General features: G+C 35.8%; 1 protein-coding gene across 6 annotated transcripts in view; it reads left to right on the plus strand.

Annotated features, from left to right (window-relative positions):
- AHI1 (Abelson helper integration site 1) overlaps nt 1-24,723 on the plus strand; it is an 88,823-nt gene that overhangs the window by 13,159 nt on the left and 50,941 nt on the right. For all 6 annotated transcript variants that reach the window (XM_051616008.1, XM_051616007.1, XM_051616009.1 and 3 more), the window contains 13 exons: nt 138-348; nt 638-830; nt 2,957-3,052; nt 4,435-4,620; nt 6,119-6,268; nt 7,733-7,865; nt 8,850-8,973; nt 11,279-11,508; nt 12,862-12,965; nt 13,586-13,704; nt 16,705-16,835; nt 18,141-18,281; nt 20,304-20,506. In XM_051616008.1, the coding sequence (XP_051471968.1) occupies nt 138-348; nt 638-830; nt 2,957-3,052; nt 4,435-4,620; nt 6,119-6,268; nt 7,733-7,865; nt 8,850-8,973; nt 11,279-11,508; nt 12,862-12,965; nt 13,586-13,704; nt 16,705-16,835; nt 18,141-18,281; nt 20,304-20,506 (2,021 nt within the window). The remainder of the gene's footprint in view (nt 1-137; nt 349-637; nt 831-2,956; nt 3,053-4,434; nt 4,621-6,118; nt 6,269-7,732; nt 7,866-8,849; nt 8,974-11,278; nt 11,509-12,861; nt 12,966-13,585; nt 13,705-16,704; nt 16,836-18,140; nt 18,282-20,303; nt 20,507-24,723) is intronic.

The raw sequence follows: 24,723 nt of genomic DNA on the forward strand, positions 1-24,723 counted from the left end.
ACTCATTACATAAAGAACATGTTAAATATTATTACTTTACTATTAATTGCTAAGACTGTACAGTGCATTTTTACTTTTTTGAATTGTCACTAGTGGAGCATGTTAACCACTATTTACTTTGTTTTTATTTCTACAAGAAAACACAGAAGTTGCTGCAGAAAATGATGAGGAAATGAGGAATACAGAAATTTCAACTCAGTCTAAATTTGATTTTGATGATGAACTTGTGTTGGGAGTTTACATCCATCGATCCGATCAACTTAAAACTGATCTCCTGGTGTCTCATCCCATGGTTAAAATACATGTTGTTGATCAGAGAAATGGCTTATATGTCAAGAAGGATCATAGGTGATTTTAATAAACTTGTCCTATTATCAATGATTAGCGTAAGCACATAGATTCCCTAAAAGATTATATATTAAAATAAAGCTGAATATTAAGCATGCAACATCATTCATTAGTTTCTACATCTATGATAATGCATATATCTACCTAGAGTAAATTAGAGTGGTCTTTTGCTTTTCTTTTAGTCACTGTCAAATGTCAAATGCTTTCAGTAACTGAAAACACTGTTTTGTTTTAGTTAGTTTTTTTAAGGAACTATAAGAATTGTAATTTTTTTGAAATTTTCAAACAGCAAGAGCAAAGTTTCATCTTCTTATGAACAAGAACAGAGAGAGCATGTTCTTCCTTTAATGACACAACCATATGACTTCAGACAGACTAAATCAACAGTTCCAGAGTGGGAGGAGCAAGTCATATTTAATGAGCGTTTTAATTATTTTATTCAAAATACTGAAGAAGATCCTCAAGTAATCCTGTTTTTTGAGGTAAGGTTAAATATTTTACATCAAATTTCTGCACTGTATGATTCTGTTTCTTTCCTTACCAGTATATGCTTGACAGATTCAGGTGTTCTATTTTGGTTATATTGAGTTAATAGCATAGCCTTAAGGGACAGAATTAAGTAGAGATACCAAAAAGTGTTACTGGTGTTTGGTACTACTACTACTTTCAATAGAAGAAAATTTACATTTTCGTAAGGCTGGTAAGATAATTCCAGATCAGGAGTGATGGCACCACGTATAAAGCTTATTACTTCTTCCTTTTGCACATTCACAGAATCACAAAACAGTGGGGGTTAGAAGGGACCTCTAGAGATCATCTAGTCCAACTCCCCTGCTAAAGCATGTTTCTCTAGAGCAGCCTTTCCCGATAAGGAGATGCTTCAGTCCCTCATAATCTCGTAATTCCTAAAATCTGAAAAGAAATTGAAGCACTAGAAGCTCAGAGGGAGTTTGCATGCTTGTAGCAACACTTCCCTTTTACTGTTGAGCAAGCTATTTCATTGGTTCCCGTTAACATTGTAGACATCTACTTCTCCTCTCCCATTATTCACAAGTAATTTTTAATTTGTCCTCAAATACAAATATATTTAAAGGAAAAATTCTAAGGTATGTATTCAATCTGATTTTGAGCTTAAGTATTTCAATATTTGTAAAGACAGATTCTGCAGAATTAACCTGAAAATGGGAACTTAGTACAATAAATATCTTTAATTCCTTTTTTTAAATATATTTCACTCATTCCTTTGTTTTTTATATTTCAAATAGATTAGATATAGAATATCACTGTATATTTCATTATGTTCTGTGTTACTTATAAATAACACCATTTATGGAATTCACGGTCCTTAATTGCTTAACACAAAAGTGATCACATTTGTATGTAAAGATTCTACGTGGAAGTCACGTTAATATTGGCACCAAAAGTTTGACTACACTGAAAACATGCTGTTTGACTTCACATTGTTTATGAAGTTTGAAGACAGTATGATTCCAGGTGTTGATTTTTAAATTATTTTTATTATTATTTTATTTTATATCGGATAAGCCTCTAAGTGGGGCTTAATATAAGATGATTCTGGTCATTGACTAGAAAAATTGAAGAATCTCATGGACACCTTTGGAGGTGTTCCAAGTCAGGTTTACAGATCATTGAGCAACCTGATCTATTGAAAGATGTCTCTGCCTGTGGCAGGGGGCTTGGACTAGATGATCTTTACAGGTTCTTTCCAACCCATACAATTCTATGATCAATTCTGTGACATAAGTGATAAAGCTAGGAAAGGAAAACTAACTTTTAAACTGCCCTTTATTGTTGCAGAATGGCTTGAGCAGCAGGGCCATGGGCCCCTGCTATCTCCTCGAGAGGCCTTGAGAGTGTAGCACAAACAGCAGCTGTACAAGCAATCTCTTTTTTTAGCCTAACACAAGTATAAACAATCTCTGTTAGCTTAAACTAACTCAAGGACAAGGTAGAGAAGTAGAATGATAGAAAACAAGGAAGAACCCTGGAACTCAGATGTGTGTTATTATCCAGTAAAATCACTGCAAGTAGTTGCCGTCCAGTGAAATCACTACAAGTAGTTACTATCCAATGAATTCACTATGCGTGGTTACTATCCAATGAATTCACTACATGTAGGTTTGGAAAAGGGTATAAAAGTAACACTGTATTCAATAAATCGGAGCTTGCTTTATCAATCACATTGATTCTGGTCTGCTTGCTTCCCTCGCCGCTGGCACTTTTCTAGTGAGATTAACATACAGCTGGTTTTCTCTGTCAGATTTGTGAACTTTATAGGATTTATGAAAATTACACATGACCATTTTCAGTTTTTATTGAGACAGAAGAGAAGCAAGAACTAATTTTTTTTTAAGACCAGACTTACAGGGTTTTTTAAAGCAAGTGAGGAAGAGTCAAAGGTAAACTCATATGGATGTTATTTCTAATTGTGTACTTGTGTGGAAGAAGTACTGGTTTTGTAATAGCTTACAACTGAAATCTGCTAGGTTTAGTGAATCACATCTAGCATCTTTTCAGCACTCTTTTTTAATTACCCTGAAGTATATATTAATTACAAATACTTTTATATCCCTATCAATACTTTCAGATCCTAGATTTTCGAGGGATGGATGAAGAGAGATCCAGCTCTGATGTACGAATTCTGGAAAGGGGCTTCCGAAAAATTTGTTGGGCATTTCTAAAGGTATTGTAAATATTTAAATGAGAAATAAAGTTTAAAAATCTTGTTGTTCAGTTTTCTAAAAGACATTAACCCTCCTAAATGGGTAAAACATTTCATATTCTCAGGAACAGATATGGGAAAAATAAATCCTTGCTTGCTTGGATGTTCCCTCCCTCTTCTTTTACTCCATAAAATTCACAGTAACAAGCATGACAGTAGAAAAAACACACACACACACATATATATATCAAGAAGGTATAGAATATGTAAGGTTGGGTTTTTTTGTTCATAAATTACAGAAGGCAGTGAGGGTTTGTGTCTTCATGGGATTGTGTCTGCAAAGAATGTACCTCAGTGGTTGTTTACTCAAGTGCCATTTTCACTTGGCCAGGCTTTGAAAAGACTTGCTAGCCTAATTATAAAAAAATCTGCCATTTTTAATTGCAGGGTTTGAAATGCTGCAACAATGAGGTACAAGTAATCTAGCCAGCACATCATGTACCTTTTTACACTTTTAGGAGACACCTGGATGTGCCAGTTTGGCCTTGGAGAGTTGATAATGTGTTACATTCTTTAATTTGCCTGAGGATTGTTCATTTATACCTACCCTTTTGGTTGGTGATCTTGATAGCCACTGAGCAGTCCACAACATGAGAAATACAAGAGAGATTAATGGAGTACCTTCCCAAGGCATCAGAAGTCTGGTGTCCTGTGTCTCATGTGTAGCTGGTGGGAGCTCTGTATCCAGTCACTGAGTACAGTGTATTCCTGACCAAAGTGAAGAATGACTTCCCAGCTCATAAATACAAATAAAATTTTCACCTGTTCTTCATTCCTACTGCATCTTTCATCTGTATCAGTCAAAGCAGAAATGTCCTGATAAACTGTGGTCAGTGGCAGTGGGTACATGCAGAGTGAGTTGTGAAAGCACCAATATCTTGTTAGTTCTAAAGAGGGAACTCGAGTTCCTCAGAAGTTGGAAGAGTTACTGCTTTGCTGTATCTTCTAGTCTGAGTCAAGGCCTTACGAGTGCCCTTTACTGTTGTGTTCAAATGGGGCAGATTTGGAAGAGGCTCTTTGTGGATTGACAGTTCTTTGAAATGTGGCTAGTTCCAGCAAGTAGTAATTTAAAAAAAAAAAAAAAAGCAGTACTGCAGAGGCTACAGAGGTCTCCTCACGTAAAGGATATTATTGATGTGCATATGAAGTATCTTTCAAAACTAAACTACCATGATCTTAATGATTAATACATACTGAGGTCATTATTGCTTTTAGGGATAGCATATTTCTCCAATGGGAAGGGGATTTCAGTGTTTATACTACAGTTGTTTAAGATATTAGAAATGATCAGTGACTTTTATTTGTGTTAACACTTTTTTTCCTATTTTTAATGACCCTTCCAGCTTGTAGGTGCAAATGGAGTTCTAAATGTTGATGGAAAACTCCGTCTGCAATTGTATTACCCACCCTCAAGGACCAAGTCACATTCAAATGTTGTTGAGGTTTATGACTGGTGGGCAAAATGTCCTAGAAATCGTTACCCATCAACTTTGTATGTCACCGTAAGAGGCATAAAATTGCCAGATCATGTAAGTTAAGAATACAATATATAAATAAATTTATAAATATACAGACCTTTCTGTAAGAAGTAGTAACTAGCTAAAGTGTGTGAGTATGCATGTACGATAAAGCTGTACTTACATGCAATATATACAATAGCTAGTATGTCACAAGCTATAGTAAGAGCTTTGCATGTTAAGATACATGTTCCAAACTCAGCCCTTCGTAGCTGTCTTTGAAAAAAAGACATAATTTCCCATCTGCAACTTTATATATTTTGCCATTGACAGTCAGGAAACATTCTTGAAGAATGATATCCTTTTCATTAGGAGGTATGCCATTTTAACTAGAATCATTCAGGAATGTAAATTCTGTAGTGAGAGAAGATGTGAGTTACTTAACTCAGAGCCCCTGTATTCTCAACCTGTAGTGTGTTCTTTTTTTTCTCAAAAGAAAACAACTTTAAAGAGAGGCTTGCATTGATTATGTGCTGAGATGTGTGTTCGAGATAAATAGAGCGTTTGTTGTACAATGCAAGCACAGTATTGTTCCATTACCTAATTTTCCATATGTATTTACAATTGTCGTAAATTTTCTGATCGCTGTTGATACAGCCAAGGGTGATCTGTGGAGTCCTGATGAGATGTGGTCTGAAACCAAGCTTATCTGTGAGATTATTTCATATGCTTTTGGGACATTTTTCTAATCTGTATACTGGAATGACATCTTCAGATCTCTTGCTCAGTCAGCTGTTGAGGTTGTTAGGAATTCTGCGTGCTTCGCTTGAGTGGCTGTGGTTGATCCTTCTGCAAGTGCTCCAGGCTTGTCTTCCCCATGGTCTGGAGGTTTTCCTGGTATGTTTAGGTGCTGTCACTTGTTCACAGCTGTCCTTACTTGGCAGTTCTCTGTGAAGCTTAAGTGATGTGATGAATTTTCATAGGCTTTCTAAGCTGTACCTGACTTGGATCCATTTGCTACAGATGGTATTTTGTTCTTGTTCTGTTAAATGCCAGATTTGCTAAGACTGGGATTGAGCTCCAGGTACGAGCCATGGCATGATACAGTTTTCTCTGCATAGATTTCTGCTTCCATTTAAGATCTGTTACAGATCCTGCCTGGTCTCCTCTTTCTCCAGAAGCACCCATATCTGCCATACCTGGTGGCTATAAAAAAAGGATGTCCCTTATAAAGCAGGGCATCTTGCATGGAAGTAGGTCTTTACCAGGTAGTATAGCGTTACTAATTTTCACTTACCTAAATACCTAATAAAAATAAGAAGTATTAATTATTTCAAAAATCTTTAATGCCATCTGATTGACACAACTTTGGAAGCTCAGTTTGCTTTCTGACTTGCTGGTTTCTTTAAATGACATTTTTGCTGTGACATTTTCATGTATTAAGCTTTTTATTTTTAAGATATAAAAGTGCAATGCATTTGAAGTTAAAAGTATCTTTTAATATTTTCATATATTACACTGTTAAGATTAAAAATATTTTTTCCTAATACTTAGTTTTGTTTGCCTTAAGGTTGCTCCTTCTTTCTGCTCTATGATAGCTGATCAGCAGGAACAAAGTAGTGCAACAAGTGAGCTCCAGAGAGAGGGATCTAAAAAATCCTGTGAACCCTTTGCAAAGGAGAAAAAGGAGCCATGTAAATGGACAAGATTACCTGGACAGGTGGAGTGTTTTTCTTTGCTTTTTAAAAGAAAAATAATTATATAACTTTATTTTTATGTAACAAGTACTAGGAAGCAAGTAATTGATTAGAGCAGATAAATTAAAAAAACAAAATACATACCATAAGGAACTCTCAGAACTAGCAGATGCTGCTTAGTTTCTTACCAAATATGGCTGATTTAACAGGTTTTTTTCTCAAAACAATCAGGTATTTTTATCTCCAGAATTCTCCAGGAATTTGAAGGAGTAGGGCTAATCAGACAGTGGAAGGAAGACAGGCAACCAGTTCTCAGATTTCAGCTTGGTTGGAAATGTTTTCTCGTGTGCTTTTGTTATTTTGTTTGATGGTGGTTTTTTTTATTCCCTCCATTAAAGTTATTTTTACAATAGAACAGAATTATGAAGGAGCTTTCATTGAAGAACCATATGAAGGTTCTTGCTGACTTCCTCCTAACTCCTGCATTTCTGCAGCTGATTGAAATTAGCAATCATGTAAAGGGAGTGTTTTTGCAACTATGTACAGTATGTTCATGCAGTGGGTTCATATTTTTCTGTAGAATTGTGTTAGCTTGAGCTCCTGGTTCTATAAGAATTCCAGTAATACAACATAAGATTTGTTAACAAATATTGTTGATTTTAATTTTGATCTCATATGGTAGTCCACGTACAGATTCTTTCAAAAAGCATAAGAAAGCTTAATTGCATATATAGTTTCTAAGAATATGAGTTTACCTTTATTCTGAAATGAACTATGTGTATTATTTCATGTTATGCTTTTAAATGTATATTAATCTATTAATAATTATTTTTCATTCATAAGTTCAATCAGGTTTAGGTTAAATCATCACATAACTACTTTGAATATTTTAATTCCCCTTAAACTTCTAATTTAGTTCTGGAGAAAAACCCCATGAGTGAAAAGGAGAAAAAGAGGAAATGTTTTGGGAGAGAGGAAGGGGGACTATAATACCTGTGCAATTTTTTGCAATGTTTTATCTCCAGCTGTGTTTAAAAAAAAAATTGGGACTTGAAATCCAGATGAGGAATACTAAAGGTTATGGGGGAAACCAAGGGTTTGAGTGCCTGTCGTTAGTCTTCTCAGTTCACACTGGAATCAAGTTACTAAAAGTTTTGCTTAGACTCCTTAAGGGAGTTTGACTTACAGTCTAAGTCTACAGCTTATATTATTGATGTTAGTAATCATTAAGCACTTCTTAAGATGAAGGAAATTGTTTCAATTTTACATTTTCTTGGTTTTTTTAAAGCTTCCTATTTGTAGTAATGGGGCAGAAAAGAATGTACAGGAGAACTGTCGCTGTTGATAAGGTGGAATTTTTCTTTTAAATTCCCTTAAGATGTTAGTAGCTTTTTAGAACTTACACGTGACAGGAGCTAAGAATGTGTGCTGAGCATTGGGAAGTTAATGTTCCTAACTGTAATCCCAATTCTTCCCTGGAAAGCTAGGCTTGCCGCATACCTAACAAGCGGCTGTTGTCCCTGCGAGGTGGAGATCAGGGCTGCTTCTGTGTTCGTTTCTCTCATGATGGGAAGACACTGGCAGCAGCATGTGCAGGAAGGAATGGCTATCCCATAGTTTGTAAGTTTAATATATGTTTTTTGTTTGTTTTTTTTCTTAAAACTCACGTTGTTTGAAATTAAAGGGCCAAAGATATATTTTTAAATTGTGGGTTTTCAGGGGTTTGTTTTATAATTGGGTTTTGTAAGTTGTTCTGTGCATTAAAGAGCATTGAGGAAAATTATCTTTCTGTATTAATAGAGCTGGAACTGTCTTCGTATATCCATGGTAATGTATATACAATTTAGTGGTATAAAATCACAGTATTTCTATGCAGAGGTCTAATGGAAATGCTTAATCAGTTTGCATAAGGAACATACATTCTGATAATAATGTTTTAAGTGAAAAAACTTTTTCAGCCCCCACCCCACATGTTTTTTTTCTGTTTTTCTCCTAACCTGTCGTGGAAGTTAGATACATGGAATAGTCCGGACAAACTACTGGAGGCTGCTGTCTTCCATGGACTGCATTAGTCAGAACTACTAATATTGCTTATAACTCAAACTTGGGGCTGCTTCTACACAACAGCTTCAACTGCATAGTTCTCCAGACCAGCGTAACAATTTTGAGATTGAGAGACAACAGTATTTTAAGTGTACTCCAAGTAAATATTTGAACACAAGGAACAGTAAGGCTAGACTCCTTTATTGCACAGACCTAGAGAACAATCTTTGTGTTACTCTACTTCAGAGATTTGTCAAGTAGCTGTCAAAATTTAAAAAATAATAATAAATTTAAAAACTATAATCCTAATCTGGTTCTAATGATTTAAAGTGGGTAGGCTGTTTTTTAAGGGTTAAGATATTTGTAACATCCATGAACCACTAGATGGAAGTATACGCTTGCTGTCCATGCATATGGAGCAACTGTTTGTTTTTGGAAAATGAAAAGATAAAGAAAATGAGTTGATTTATGCTGGCAGACACTCAGCTTAAGACTAAACTTTGTACTAATAATTTAATGTAATTGATGGTAAATACTTACAAAGTTTTTGGTTTTCTGTAGTGTATGAAATTCCTTCTGGACAGTTTCTGAGAGAATTTTATGGTCACTTTAACATAGTATATGATCTTTGTTGGTCAAAAGACAATCAATACCTTCTTACTGCATCCTCTGATGGCACTGTCAGGTCAGTATGATGATAATGTTCTGGCATATAGTATCAGAAGCACACAAAAAAGTGGTCCGGTTTCATGTCTTATTACAAACTGTGCTATAATAATTTAATTCAAGATTTGACTGCAGTATGACTTACTCTATTATACAAAAACTGTGATTCAGTCAGTAACTTGTGCTGTATTTACTGTATTGGTTTCTAATGTATGTGTATTTGAGGCCAAAGCTTTTCCAAAAACTGTAGTGTCTAAATCTACAGTTCAGTAAAACACAGAAGGCTTTATATTTCAAGAAGTCACTGAGACAGTTGGAATATTCTGTCCTTGGAGAAATTGCCATACTATGAATGCTGTATTAAGTCTGCAAATTTGAATGAGGCAGGAAATTGAAAATATAAGATTCACATTATGTGTATAAAATGACCACACTGCTCCTAAATATGTTTTGCGGGTTATTTGGGATTTTTTTTAGGGTTTTTCAACTATTTAGTTAAACAATTCAACTTAAATGGCTGTAAATAAATTTTACTAGTGTTATTTCCAAGGCTGAATGTGTACACATTTTCCTCTGCAATTAAGAAGTGTACTTCAGTGCAGTGTTAATGTTAAAATCCTAATATGCTCAAGCTTTGAAAGGAAAATCTCCAAACCTATAGAAAAATACGAAAACTTGGCTGTGACACTGCACAAAATATTGTGAGCAGCTTCATAGGTTTTCGTAAGTCTTCTTTTTTTTTTAGCTTTTCAGATCCCTATCTGTTGTTTCTGTTATGCAACTCAGTAGTGCTACAGGCAGTTGCATAATGAAAACGCCAGAAGAATTGTTAAATGATACCTTGTATGTGTGGAACTGTTGCTTTTTTTGTTATTGGTGGGGGGTTTTTTGCTTCTTGTATGTAGGCATAAGAGTATTTTGAGAGTTTATCTCATGTTTTTACTTTTTATTTGAAAGCAGATTAAATAAGATTATTATTATATTGAAGTTAATATCCATTTCAATCCTTATGTGACTTCTAAGAAGGTTCAGCTGTTCCTCAGTTCTTGAATTTGTGGCAGCAAGTTGAAACAGTAGTGGTCTGCTTTCTTTTCTGTGTAGCGTGCATATTCACTGCATGAGTCGTTAGTTCCTGTATTTACTGTCCGTTGCCATAAGTTCTTTAAAAAGTCTCTTTTTAGGCAAGGATTTTCTTCTTTTCCCTTTCATATGGGGAGTATTTTGCCATTGAAATGTGGTAGAATGGAAGGATGAGAACCAAAAGGCACTCCATTGCTTTGAAGTAATTATCAGTTTATTACCTGGGTCGTCTCTCAGACTGATTTCTAAGAGAATTTGAAGAAAAATTTGGAAACTTGCGTGAATCCTTCTTTATATAGTTTTATGTGCTACTCTTGAGTCTTCCCAAGCTTTAGCCCCACATTATTTGTGAGCAAAAAATTAACCTTCACGTTCTTAGAGCAAGACCATTCCAAATGATAGGTAGACTCTTTTGACCAGTGCATGTTAAGTTGCAAGTAAATTGCTGTACTTGAAGGGATTACAATTTTTCAGTAGCCACCAGAAGCAGTCACCCCACCTGGAAAGGGGGAATGAAACAATTAAATTCCATACTGTAAATGAGCACTCTCTGAAATGTGCTGCCCACCTATATCTCATTATCGAGGTACCATTCCAGTCTTTATGGACTCCTCTTTGGGGAAGGTTTCATAATAAAATGTGTAGCATCAAACAAAAAACACTTCCTAAGAAAAATCTGACCTTACAGATATGGGTGGTACAGGATAGGAAATAGATGAATAGTAAGAACTGAATTTATGTGAAGAAAACATCCTTGAGATCACAATCACTGTGTGGGAGATAATTGTTCTTTTAACACTTTCTGGGGTTTTATTTATTTTTAGTGGTCCTGAATGTTTCTTTGTGAGATTTTTGTTCTGCCATCTTTTGATACTTTTTTCTTTTGTTGTAAATGAGTGATACCCCAGAAAGTCTTAATAATATGTTTATAACTCCTGAAGGAAAGAAAATTATCCATTCATGGAATTCTTTGTGTATTTTAAAATGTGCAAAATATCCATTAAATGAGTAAGTAGTCATGAATTTACTTTGAAGACAGAGTACTATGTAAAGTAGTAAATGTATCTTCATTCTTGTTAGAAACTACCATATTAAAGGATTAAAAATAGGTGGAACAAATTCATAGGTGGTGTTAAGTATTTGCCAGCATTTTCCTCCAGAACTGCCAGCACAAAATATGGCATCAGTTACACTTGTGTATGATTACTGTATAGAGGAGTTATCCTAATGTCCTTTTGTTTTAGAATGTGGAAAATAGAAATGCAGGCAACATCTGCAGTGAGAGTTTTCCCTCATCCTTCATTTGTTTACACTGCAAAGTACCACCCAGTTGATGACTCCTTGGTTGTGACAGGATGTTACGACTCTGTGATTAGAGTCTGGAATGCCAATGTGGAAGAAATTTATGGACAGCTGCTACAGGAGCTTGATGGTCACAAAAGCTTCATCAACACACTTTGTTTTGATGGAGAAGGTATGTACTTTTTCAAACAGTCTTCCATTGATGACCAACTTGTATTACTAGGTTGCTTTATTTCATAGAGGCAATGTAAAATCCTAGAACAGAATAGTTTTAGATGTGTTTGCTATTAGTAGCTTAGTATCTTGCCTTATATGGGCAAACACAATGGGACACATAGTCCCTGATAAAAATTGAGAGTAATCAGAACAGGTAAGTGTGGAAAGAACATGTAAACAAATGTGTAGTGATCCAGCAATTATGACGAGGCAAATTTTGGTCATAGTGTAGTTTTCAGTATCCTTATAAATAGCTATTATTATCAACTAATGTTTTGTACGTACTGCAGCAAAAATTAGCAGAACATAAAGCACAGATTCTACTGTTCAGAGGAGACAAATGCATTAGGATACAGGTGGAAAGCCTAGCAGTTACTGTACTGAGGTAAACTGGAAAAAAGGCAGGTTTAGCTAGAATTCTTCTAGGTAGAAGAATTATGTACTAACAAAAGCAGAAGTAGAAAATCTAGAGAGTTCTCAGAAAAGCACTTCAGAACAAGAGATGGCATGACCATGATAGAAGCAAAGGCAGCTCCACCATATTGTAATTCAAAGTTACCAACCGAAAGCAGTGATAAAGAAATTGAGGTACTGGTAGTTAGATTGTGAGAATTTGAATGTTAGACTGAAGAAGTGGGAAGGTGATGAACATTTCAACATTGAAAAAGAGTGTTAAAAACAGACAAAAGGACACAGATTTCACCGTTGTGAATAATGTTAACTGGTAGATTAACAGCTGAAAGCCAGTGAGAGAGATGTACTGACATGTACTAGTGGAGGGTGGGAAGAGTTGAAGATGAGTGAATGAATAAGGTACTTCTGAGTGTTTGACTTTTTCTGGTTCATTTGTGGAGGTATTCACTGGAGTAGTACTACAAAGAGGAAAGATTTTTATTTTAAGAGGAAAGGCTTTTATTTTAAAACAAAAGTATTTGTGCTTAATTGAAGATCAATTATTGGTAACAGCATTCTTGTTCAGGATGCTCTCAGTGAACATACATAGTCATGTAAAGCTCATTGAGCTATAAATTTTTTGCTGGTTCTAGAATATGAGAAAAAGTGAAAAAACTTAAAAGAATATTCAGCACCCCTGACTTAGATGCTGAATCCAAATTTATGGTATCCAGTTATGCCATGCAGTACGAGTGAAGGTGTACTTGCAATGAATGTTTTGTAGCAGAAGAGAGGAAAGAATTGATGTTCACCTATTCACAAAAGTAATAGAAAAAAGTGGTATGATATTCATACATGCTTTTCTTATTTGCTCTTTTTTGTGGTATTCTACTTACAAGATGCTGTTATTGCACAGGGCTCCACATGTTCTCAGGAGATAGTGCAGGACTGATAATAGTTTGGGATACATCTGTCAAAGGAAGTTCTCAAAACCTGTTTCAACACTGGAGGATTAATAAGGTATATAAGTTTCTTAAACTAGCATTGTATTATTTTTATGTGAATTATTCCAAATGTAGTAATTTGATTTCAGTTTTTTTATACATTACATTTTGTATAACTGATAAGGTGTTTTATTTAAATAATGATACAGAAGAGCTGATAGAACATCATGTAATTCATTGACATAGTTTATTTGTTTGTTATTTATTTTAAATTGTTTGGCAACTACAGTTTTTTTTTATATAAAACGTGAAGATGCTTGGTATTTGATAGGATTGTATTAACAGATAAATGCTAATGTTCTCTGGAGACAATAATAAAACAGATCACAGGCTTTAAAAATCACCTCTGTCCATACCTTGGAGGCCTTATCTTCAGTCAGCTTTCTTGTCATCGACTGTATTTCATAATCTCAGAGTCACAGTAGAACCTGCCTTGTGCTTGTGAGACGTTGATTGCTCAAACCAGGACAGATGTAATGCTTCCATATAGGAACAAACCTTTTCCTTAACCAAATAAAATAAAGTAGGCAGAAAAAGAGTAATGCAAGAGAAAAAATAATAATGATGTATAAAAAACATGAGTTTTAAAACACAAAGTTTTGGGGTTTTTTTACATTATTTTCTTTCTTTCTGCAGGAAATAAAAGAAAATGATATTAAAGGAATACCAATAAATCATTTGGAGGTGCATCCTAATGGAAGACGTTTATTAATCCATGCCAAAGACAATACCCTGAGAATCATGGATCTCAGAATGCAAGTAGATTTTTTTTTGTGCCATAAAACTAGCAAATGCATAGTTGTAGAGAAGAAAGATGTCCCAATAATCAAGGATAGCAATATTAGGGTTAGGAAATGGTTTCAAAACACTGCTGTATTACAGATGTTTTCTGTGATATTGGGTAAGTCTTTTAGAATAGAGTATCCCAAAATTACTGGATTACTTGGGAGTTTAAGGTGGCATGAAGGAGAAGACAGTAATCTTCTAAAGATTGAATTCACTTTTAAAAATGCAATCTGAACATGAAAATATCTTTGAAATTATAAAATTTACTTGTGTGTTAGTTTCTCATTGCTAAGGCTGTGGGAATAGTATTTTGATGATAAAATGGTATAAAGATCATTATCATAAATACTGAAATATGCAGTAATGTACATTGCATACAACATTAAGCAGGTGATGAGATGTTTTGAACTTAGTTTTTTATTATTTTCTCATTTTTAATAGCTGTGAACCTGATCTAGTGGGAGCTGTTCCTGCCCATGCAGGGGGGTTGGAACTAGATGATCTTTAGGGTCCCTTCCAACCCAAACCATTCTGTGATTCTGTGATTATTTAATAACAAACTACAATAAAAACCAAGGGGATCACAGAATCATTTGAGTAGTTGAGGTTGGAGTGTCCAGTCCAACCCCAATAATCAAATCATGAGAGCGTGTTATGCAGGACTATTCTCACTGGGGTTTTGAATACCCTGAAGAATGAAGAGTCTACAGCTTCTATGAGCAAAATGTTCCAGTGTTCCTTCACCCTCAGAGTAAAATTTTAAATGAAATGTCCTGTATTTCTATTTGTATCAGTTCCCTCTTGTCCTTTCAGTGGGTAAAACTTAGAAGTCTTCCTGCTGTCAGTTGCACACACTGATAAAATGCACTTGAACACTTTATTCTGGAAAGTCACGTATAAAATATGAATGCTCTTTCTAAATTATTCATTCTTAATTTCACCTTGCCATGCAAAAAAAAAACAAAGGTCCCTGGTGTTCTACGTGAAATAACCTGGGGGAAATACCTCTTTATACTCTCATAGGATGAGAAACTGCATTCTTTTAGAACATACCTTTGTACATACCTATGCTCTTTCAGGAAATCTCTGGATTGGGTGTTTGAAATACCTGAAGTCTTTCCAGTTTTATAGCACACTGTTCATCTTTTACTGTAACGATAAATCATAATGACCATGCTAGACGGGTAAGCTATCCACTCAATTGAAACATGAAATTGGTGCATTATCAGAGGAAACTTTAGTTTTTTGAAGCAGAGAGTGTTCTTCTGTAACATCTAAAAGTACAGAGAGTTTTAGTTTGAGAGGGAAAAATGGACGTTCATATTAATCTCTAAGAAACAGTTAATATGTTTCACAATTATTGAACCAGTTGATCTGTAGGACACACAATCTCCTCCTATGTCCCACACCTATGGCCATGTATTCCTAGCATTTCCTTTTTATCAGCTCTAGAGATCATTTGATGGTGGGTAAGTCAGATCAGTGAACTGATCCGACTGAAAATCAGCCTACAAATACAAATGATTAATTTTCATTTTAATCACTTATCTGATCTAACTCATCTGATAGCTGCCCAAATGCTAGAGGAGAATTGAGGGAGAGCCTGGGAAAACAAGGGTGGAGAGGGCAGCAGCAGGACTGCTGCTTTGGCCACAGCCCACAGTTACGTTGGCTGAAGCCTATCGATAAACCACAGGGTCAGATACCCAGCACTGATAATTGTACACGTCAGCATTAACTGTTCATTCCCTGCATGAGAAAAGAGGGGGTGGAGGTCACAAAGCAACACAATTCACTTTGATTGACAGCTGGTTGTTCTTAACTTTGAACTTGCTTTTTTGATCTTTTTGGTTAATGCTGGTGTCCTGTCACTCAGGTATGTGATCAGGGATTTGATTTTAGTTCAGACTTTTCTTTAGGGTTTCATATGCAGGTTAGTTTTACAGCTTGCAGAACTCTTCTCCATGGGATTCCAGAGGTACTGTATTTCTTGCTTACATAGCTAAAACTCTTATTTGGGCTAATATGGTCTTCCACTGTGATCATTAAAGCATCTTTTTCTATTTCTTGCCAAATAGAATTATAGTTAAGATATATTTATTCAGAATATTGTTAAAAATATATATAAATATATATATAGTTAACAATATATATATAAATATATATATATATAAATATCCTGTCATATCAACTGCATTTCACTTCTCCCAGCATACCCCCATTGTTTCTGCAGTAACACATTTTAAAAATTACAGTCTGTTGTTTTTGAGAACTTTCAGGGCCTTTTGCCGTTCCTCTTACCTCCTTTTTGAACTTTGTGTCTCTTTCCAAGCTGTCCATAGTTTTGGAGATAGTATCTTACAAGCTGGCTTAGGCTTCTTTACCTCCTTTTGCAGATTCTCTCTTACTTGATGCCTACAAACTGACAGTAGTTAATTAGTAGGTCATTATTATTATGATAACTAGCAGCATTTCAGTGAAAAATGATTAGGATACCTAAATAGCACAATAATGTTAATGTTAAGAGTAAATCAACATCGATGTCTGAATTTTCTTTTATTCTGCTGCTGGTTTTGTAACTGAGGAAACATTAGTCTGAAGCTACTGGACAAATAAAAGCACTGCTGGGATGTAATCAAGCTTAGGAAGTGTAATGAAAACTCTTTTTGGCAGTGCTTGGAGTAGTTAGTGCAAATTTCCCCATTTTTTTTCAAGAAAATTTACATCAAGAAAATGCAAAATACCACATCTGCATCTGTCCTCAAGATCTGAGCATTTCTGTTTTCTGCCAAAAGACAAGGTTGTACACTTTCAGCTATAATTTCAGGTGCATTGTGAATGCCAGGGAAAAGGTAAACACTGTACTCTCCAAAAGGGGAGTGCCTGCATATCTATTTGGGATGCAAGGTGGACTGATTTTTTTGTTCTCAAAGTATCCACTACATTTGCAAAACAATCTTTGTCTTTAGCTTGGCTACAAAGAAATACATCGGTGCCACAAATTACAGAGAGAAGATTCACAGCACCTTAACACCATGTGGTACCTTCCTGTTTTCTGGAAGTGAAGATGGAAAGGCTTATGTTTGGAATCCAGAAACAGGTAACTAATTATTTTATTATCTTAAATCAGGTTATCAAGACTGAGTGGGACAGGGTTTTGTAAGCTTCAGTGTTGCACTTTTGATATGGAATAAAACTTTAGTAAGATGCTGTTAAATCCTGAAGCCTTAGCTCCACCTTTTACATAGCTGTTATTAATATCTAAGATTTAATTATCTAGAAGAAATTAATAGGCAGAGTTAGCATTTGTAATATCCAGCAGGAATGCAGCCCCTTAAGTTCAGCTTTTTGTGTACTGCAATTCTTCACATGTGAATGAGAGTCTTAAAATGGAATGCACAGAAATGTTGTAGGTCAGTTCAGTCTTTCTGCTACATGTTTTGTTTTTGAGAATTAGACTTTTGCTGAGAACCACTTCAGAACCACTTCATCTGTTTCCCAAGGATGATCAGAGACTGAATATTTTGGGCCATTGGTATATACAGTTTCTTCATTAATTATTCCCCAAACAAAGTAGTTTCAAAACCAGCTGTCAGAATCTTTCTGGAGAAGTGTTTTGCAAATGTGAGGTACAGACTTTGTCATCTTCACTGTACAGTGAGGTAAAAGCAACAAAAATAATAGTAGAGGGTGACAGACTACACTTATTTGTTTTGATGACATTATGTTCTGTCTCCAGCTATAACCTAAATAATTTTTAAAAAGGAAAAAGTAAACACTTTAAAGCTGGCAGCTGACAGTTCTGTTTTGAATTTCTTGCCACAGTTCCAACTATATTAGCTTAGATCTATGGCACTACATAATTGTCTGAAAACTTTAAAAAGAACAAAAGTAAAAAGGGGAAGAAACTTTCTTAGCAGTATGCTTTTACTAGGCTTTTATTTTTACTTAAACACTCTACTTGCATTCATAATGTCATCAGCTGAAGAGCAAATCTTATGTATTTTTTCATAATTTTGTGCTCAACGTTCACTCCTGTTGTCAGAATGATATAATTGAAATGCAGAACTAAGATATCTGCCAAATGCAAGCACAAACAAATACTGAGGAACACCACCTTTCCAGAGCTCACTTATCACAAGAGAACTCAGCTAACCTGATGCATCCTTTGGGGTTTCCTGCAGCTGTTGCAAATGCACCAACTTTTCTGACTTACTGAATAACTTAATAGCATGCAATATTTTTTGTCTTATGCCAAATAGTACTTTTCAATAAGGAAATGGATTGAAGAATATATATTTATGATGGTAGTAACTGCACTGCCATAAGGCAAGCATAATCATGTATTATTTTGTGCTATGAAATGTGTTTCCATGGTATTAATAAATGTATTTCACTTCTTTAGGAGATCAGGTGGCCATATATTCTGAGCTCTGCTTCACATCTCCACTTCGTGATGTTGCCTTTCATCCACATGAGCACATGGTGTCATTTTGTGCCTTTGGTCAAAACCAGCCAATACTTGTATACATTTATGATTATAAAGGTACAGCACAAAATTTCTTCATGCACACCTATTAATATTTTATTTTTAGAAGTGATTTTCTAGTACTTGTACTTCTTTTGAAGGAAGAAGAGAACGGTCATTTGATTATAATCAAAACCCACCTGGTCATAACCTTGAGCACCCTGCTTTAGATGACCCTGCTTTGAGCAGGGGCTTTGGCCTAGCCAATCACCAGAGGTCCCTTGCAACCCCAGTTTTGAATGTGTTATTGTATGTCATCCTGTGCAATTCTTAATCGCACTTAATCATATATAGACAGTGTCATCAATATTTAAAAGCCCCTTTTCAGTATCAGGGTGGATTATGGAGCCAGAAAATACTATTATTCTGAAAATTAATTAACAGCTTAATACAAATCTCACTATTTTGTGTTGGTTATGTTACAAACTAATGTTAAGGAGCTGTATAGACATTAATTAATATGGGACAGTACACATTGTTTTATTAAACAGGTTTTACACCTGTGGTGTGATTAGGTAAGATGCAGATTTATTCCCCATGTTGTACTGAAGATAATACTAGTTTTGAATTTTTGATACACATTCAGACAGATTCAGACTGTCCTTTGCAGACTTTTGTGATGTTGTGCTTTTGTGATTAGCTTTAGCAGTGTCATTGTTTCAATTACAGACAGTTTCAGGTGTCATGTTGCAGCTAGACAGTACATAATATTAATATGAATTATACAATAAATCTTGCATATCTGTCACAGATTTTGGTTCTAATTATGTTTGCAGTGAACATAGATTTGTAAAGCTTGTCATGTCTTTATGCATTTGCCTTTTATATAACACGAACTAACAAGATTACTCATCTCAGATTTCACAGTTAAGATTATTTGTCTCTAGAGTTCGTTGATTTTTACAGGAAAATAAAGTGGAATGACTTTAATGAATATTCAGTGCTAAACTTCAGCCCAGAAAGACATCTATATTTTGGAGAGCAGTGGAAAATATTTTGGGTGAAGGAATTGTTTAAAATTTTTTTACTCTTCAGCAGAGAGGGAGTCTTTAAAAAGCCAATAGGGTAGTTTAATACATATGTATATATGTGTGTGTATGTATATTTAGAGATCACACAGATATCACACTAGTAATTATTTATATAATCTGACTGCTTAACTAAGTCACTGATGATAGTAAGGTTTTGCATAGGTTGTGGTCTTTTGTACATTGTCACTAACTTTTTGTTCCTTTTTTGGTTAAAAGCACACACTTTGCTTTCAGAAGATGGTCTTAACTGCTTTAGTGTTCAAAGAGCTAATCATATAGTAATACTACTTTTAGTCACTGACACAGTTTTCACATAAGTGTTTTACATACACTAACAGTTTTTAAATTATCCTAGACAAAACTTTCATGAAGAATTATTTTAACCTTTGTTGGTTTGAGACCACAGTGGAAAAAATTGCAAAAGTTAATTTGTTTAAATGATAGGAAGCACAACTGTCATCAAAAGTATCCTGTCCTAGAGCAGTCTGCCTATTCTAGAGCAGGCTACCTCCTAAGAGTCATTCCTGTGCCTGTATGTTTGTCTAGCAACTTCTGAAATTTTACTGCAAGTATTAAATATCATAAGCTCAATTGAACTAGGCTGGAAAAAATGTGATATGTACGTAATAAAATAGCTGACTTGAATTCAGTGCAAGGTATATACCTTACTTGCCTTGGAAAACTCTCCTTTCTCTCCCCCCCCTAATATTTCTGCATGGAGAACACAAATGTTTATAAGCAATACAAAAATATCGGTTCTGTGTGATAGGTTACTGAACACAAAAGATAACAGAGTGGAGACCTGTGAAGAGGAAGTTGGGGGGAAGCGGGGTAGTATGGGGAAAAATTAATGTTATTTTCAGGTTTTCCTGTGGCACTATTAGTACACATTCTGAAGGTGTTCCACTGGAGATACGACTGGCAAAATGACAGTGATGATTCAGTTATTTCTTTTTCCCATGGCAAAGTAAGGCTTCACCTGACACATTAATATTGTTTATTTCTGCAGTTGCACAACAGGAAGCTGAACTCGTAAAAGATCTCAGCTCATCACTTACAACAGCTGCACCAAGAGAGCCACAGATCTTTAGCAGTTTTTCTGAAATTCCTATACAAAAAAGTTCAGGGCTGTGTCCAGCAGATCAGTTTGTCAGCGTTGCAAGAACATCAATGAGAATGCAGAAGGTGAAACAGAAACTTGATTCCGTAACAGTAAGTCAAATTTAATTAATTTCCATAAGTGTATGGTCTTCTCAGCCAAAGTTCATATTTTGGGACTGGTATATGTAACAGAACATCGACATGTAGTCTTAATATCTGCTCTTCAGAAATGAATGTTTTTCTCAGTATTATTAATGCACCTGTAAGTAGCTCTTTAGAAGAGATGAACTGCATAAAGTTAAGTTATTTTTGTTTATCAAGTACTGCTGACAAGGGATGTTTTCTTTCCATGCCCATTGCCATTTGTATGATTTACTCCATAGATCATGATGGCTGAGCTTTAGAAAATTACCTTGTTTTGTTTTGTTTTTCTATACACCTTTAGAATTGTATGTGGCATAAATGGCAGGGGGTTTCTAGCAGGGGGGCCTACAGGGCTGACATGGGTGGAAAGAGATCATAGACTGCCTTGTACAAAGCACAGCTGTTTCCAGCCAGGTTCATGAAGGACAGCACAAACTCCCTGCACAACTGACATTGGAACCAAACAGAATTGCATGTGGCACCTCTCTGAAAACATACTTAAGAAAGCTTAGTAGCTACTAGGGACAGGAGACACCAGACTGGAGGAGGAAATGTAGAGAAAAACATGTGGGGAGGCACAAGTGGAGGTCCAGGAAGAGGTATGTGAGGAGGCACTAAGGAAGACATAGGAGGCACAAAGGTGATACAGAAGCCACAAAACAACGCACCAATGGAGATTAGGGGAAGATAACGGAGTAGACATGAAAGGAAAGGCAGGAGAAGATGTGAGGAGAAAGAGAAGAAAACAATGTAGGAGGTGCACCTCTGAAGAGACTGCAACCCATGGAGGGATCCATGCCAGACAGGTACAATCCCCAAGGGAATTCTGGCCAATGGAGGACCCCCACTAAAGCAGTTAAAAGGAAGAAGAAACAAGTAAAGGGGAAAAGAGGAAGCCACTAGGCACTAACCCTGCTGCCCTACACCATTTCACCTTACCTAAAGGACTGAGCGTGACATAATCGCAAAACCGAGAAGACTGATGAGGAGAGAGAGGAGTCTGGAGCAGACCTGAAAAGAGGGATGAAAATGTTTTCTTTGGGTGTTGGGTTTTTTTTAACTATTTTCTTGTTTCTTATTACCTAAATCAGTAATTAAAGCTTTTGTAATTGGGAACAGATTTAATTAAGTAAAATTCCCCAACTTGAGATAATTTTGCATGCGACAAGAGTGCAAAAAAATCCTGTATAGTGCAGTTATAATTACTGTTCACAGTGAAATTACCTGCATTTGGGTTTACACTTGCTATTTTTTGTTTTTACATATTTCTGAATGCATATAGGTTTGTTTATTTTTTTATTTTTGTCTTCTTAGACTTTGTCCACATTAATAAGTAGTGAAGCGCAAAATAAGGTGAAAGCAGTTGTTGCTGAGGATGCTGTAGCTACTCCCATCCTGCTTTAGGGGTTTTGCTTTGAAGTAGATCTGGTCTGGTTCCCTGGCATAGACATCCCCATTAGGCCTGTGCTTTGAAACTATCCAGAAGGAAGCTACTGCACACTCCTTTGTTTTCCGGACTCTTCCCAGTAGACCCCTTTGTAATACACCACAGTGTAGCTCACATGGATAAGGGAAGCATGTTGCTGCTGCCCCTACAATTACATATGTCCTCACATGAAGCAAGCCTTGTTTCTGTTTTCTGATTATTTTGTTCTGGTGCATCTACAGCTGAGCGCTGGTGCCTTCAAGTTATTTATTGATCAAAGAGAAAGACTCATAATATGGAGAGCGTGGAGCATGTAATCTTGTGTCTGGGAAGACGTTCCAGAAGAAATTATTTTTACTCTTCTGAATGTCTTGTCATCTGAGGAAGAAGAAAGGGGTATTGAATTTCTGTGAGTCTTTATAATTGCAACTGTTTATAGTCCCTGATTACCCAGGGATTCTTGGCTGTGGGAGAAAAATCTTGTTTAGCAGAACCACGTAGTGATTCCATGGAACCCTGTACCTAGGTGAAATAGATTTGCCTACTACTTTGCTTGAGAGAGTAATTTTCAGCTACTGGAGTTTTGTAACCTTTGACTCCCGTCACTCCATGACCAGTTTGGGGTGAGCAAGTCCACTGTGAGCAGTCATGATCAAGATTTTGGACAGCATCCTGTGAGAGAATCAGGAAGGTCATCTGAGTTTTGTCACTGTGTGGGTTTCCAAACAGTACACGATGGCAGATGAAAGACTCCACATCCAGTCTGTACCTGTCATAGAGCAAAAACAGGGAGTTCTTCCATGTAGGGCTTTATGAAGATATTGGGAGGAGAATTATTTTTATCTAAATGAGTCTTGACCCTCATCTTTTCAGCAATCCAACATAAGCCACAGCAGACAGTGACACCTCCTTTCCAAGCAGGGATAGGATAATTTCTTGCATGTGGGTGTAGAATTGCCTGCCTACATTATCAGAGATTCTGGACAGCTCCATATAATATATCAACATTAACACTTAAAATTTCTACTAATTTGTAATTGTGAATTATAATTTTGAATGCATGTGCATTTACATGTGCACAACTCCCTTTTTCATGTGAAAAATGATGCATGTATGGAAGGAAGAGCAGGCTCTGCTGGAAGTTTTGTTAGAATGCTTATTTACATAAATACTAAAGCGTTTGTCAAATGAGGCCTTGTAGAAGTTGCTACTCAGCCGTCTGTGTAAGAATGTGCTAATACAGCTGGGTGCAGAGAAATGAAAACAGAGGAAGGAATCTTATGAAGCAACATGTAGGGTGGCAGGCTGCCCTGTGAGAGGGTTGGAATATGAAAATCCAAACGAGAATGTGGGTGTTACCTTGTGTGTGTTTGTCAGGAAAAATAAAAGTGAACTGGAAACTATGTAAGCTTTTTACTGGTATTTTGGTAATGTTTTTATGCCAGTGTCTTGTCACAGATGCGTAGAGATCACCATGTTGGGGCAAGCATCTTGGCAGCATAGCCTGCCAGTAAACGTGGCCCGAAGTCACACCTGGGGTCGTATTTATGAAACAAAGGTGCTGGAACCTCCAAATAGTTGATCAGCCAACACACGGGTCTGTGGGTGCAATGTGGGTGAACTTAACAGTAGTAAGTAATGGACATAAGATTAACTTGTAAGTGGAAATTTTGGAGGTCTGCAAGCGAAATATGTGATCTGAAAATGTAATGTGAAAATTTGGTTGAAGCTAGATAGAAGTAGACAGTATTCTGACCCTTTATGAGCTTGGGTTTTTTGTGTTGTGACCAGTGTCTCCTTTTCAGGTCCCTTTAGAACCAATGTTTCTTCCTTTTTTTTTTGTTTTTCTTCTTTGCTACCTAAACAAGAACCTTAATGAACCATAGATTCTTCTCCTCTGCAACACTACCATTCCTGTTAGTGCAGAAAATGTGTAGTTAAATTCAGTCGTTGAATATTGGGTTAAAGCTTTAGTAAGTCACAAAAGCTAGGACGATTTGTTACAAAAGGTAAATATTAATTTCTCTATGGAACTAGAATTCAGAATTGGCTTCTTTACCACATAGAGAAATTAAAGTGAATCTTGGCAGCAATTCTTATTTATCTCTGCCTCAAGGAACTAATGCTAATGTATATTTCTATTCACAGTTTTTTATAGGAAAACACTTAACCCATCTCTAGTCATCAAAGGAACCCATAAGTGTTTTTCATTCAGTGTTACCATTTATTTATTTAGAATTTCACTTCCATCTAGCAATCACAATACTTGTTTGTAACTTGACATGCAGGACATACAACAAGGGAGGATATATGTTATGTAGATATTGGGAGAAGGGTTTCTCTTAGAAGTATGATAGTCTAACTATGACATTAGGATTTTTAGATGTTAAAAATTTCATGCTATAATTTGAAGCAGAGAAAACCTTTTTAGCACTTACGGACAGCATCTATATAGACTCTGTAATACTAGTCCTGGAATCGATTATATGTTGGCTGTCCTGTCTCATAACATGTGAATACTTCTAAATTAATTAAATGTCTGTTTAGTTTTTTGAGTCTTGATTTTGTGATATATTTCTGAAAAATGTTTTTAAAAGGTTGCCAAAATTCTGATACTCAGAGGTTTTTAACTACAATATTAGACAAGTAGAAGGTAAATGTGTTCTTTCCTATATACAGAACTACTTACACTTGTTTGGAATTTTTTGTCCTTTGACTGTATTTATTACTATGCCAGAATTCATTAAGGGAGTAAGTA

This window comes from Apus apus, chromosome 3, assembly GCF_020740795.1.
Source record: "Apus apus isolate bApuApu2 chromosome 3, bApuApu2.pri.cur, whole genome shotgun sequence".
Classification (NCBI taxonomy): Eukaryota; Metazoa; Chordata; class Aves; order Apodiformes; family Apodidae; genus Apus; species Apus apus.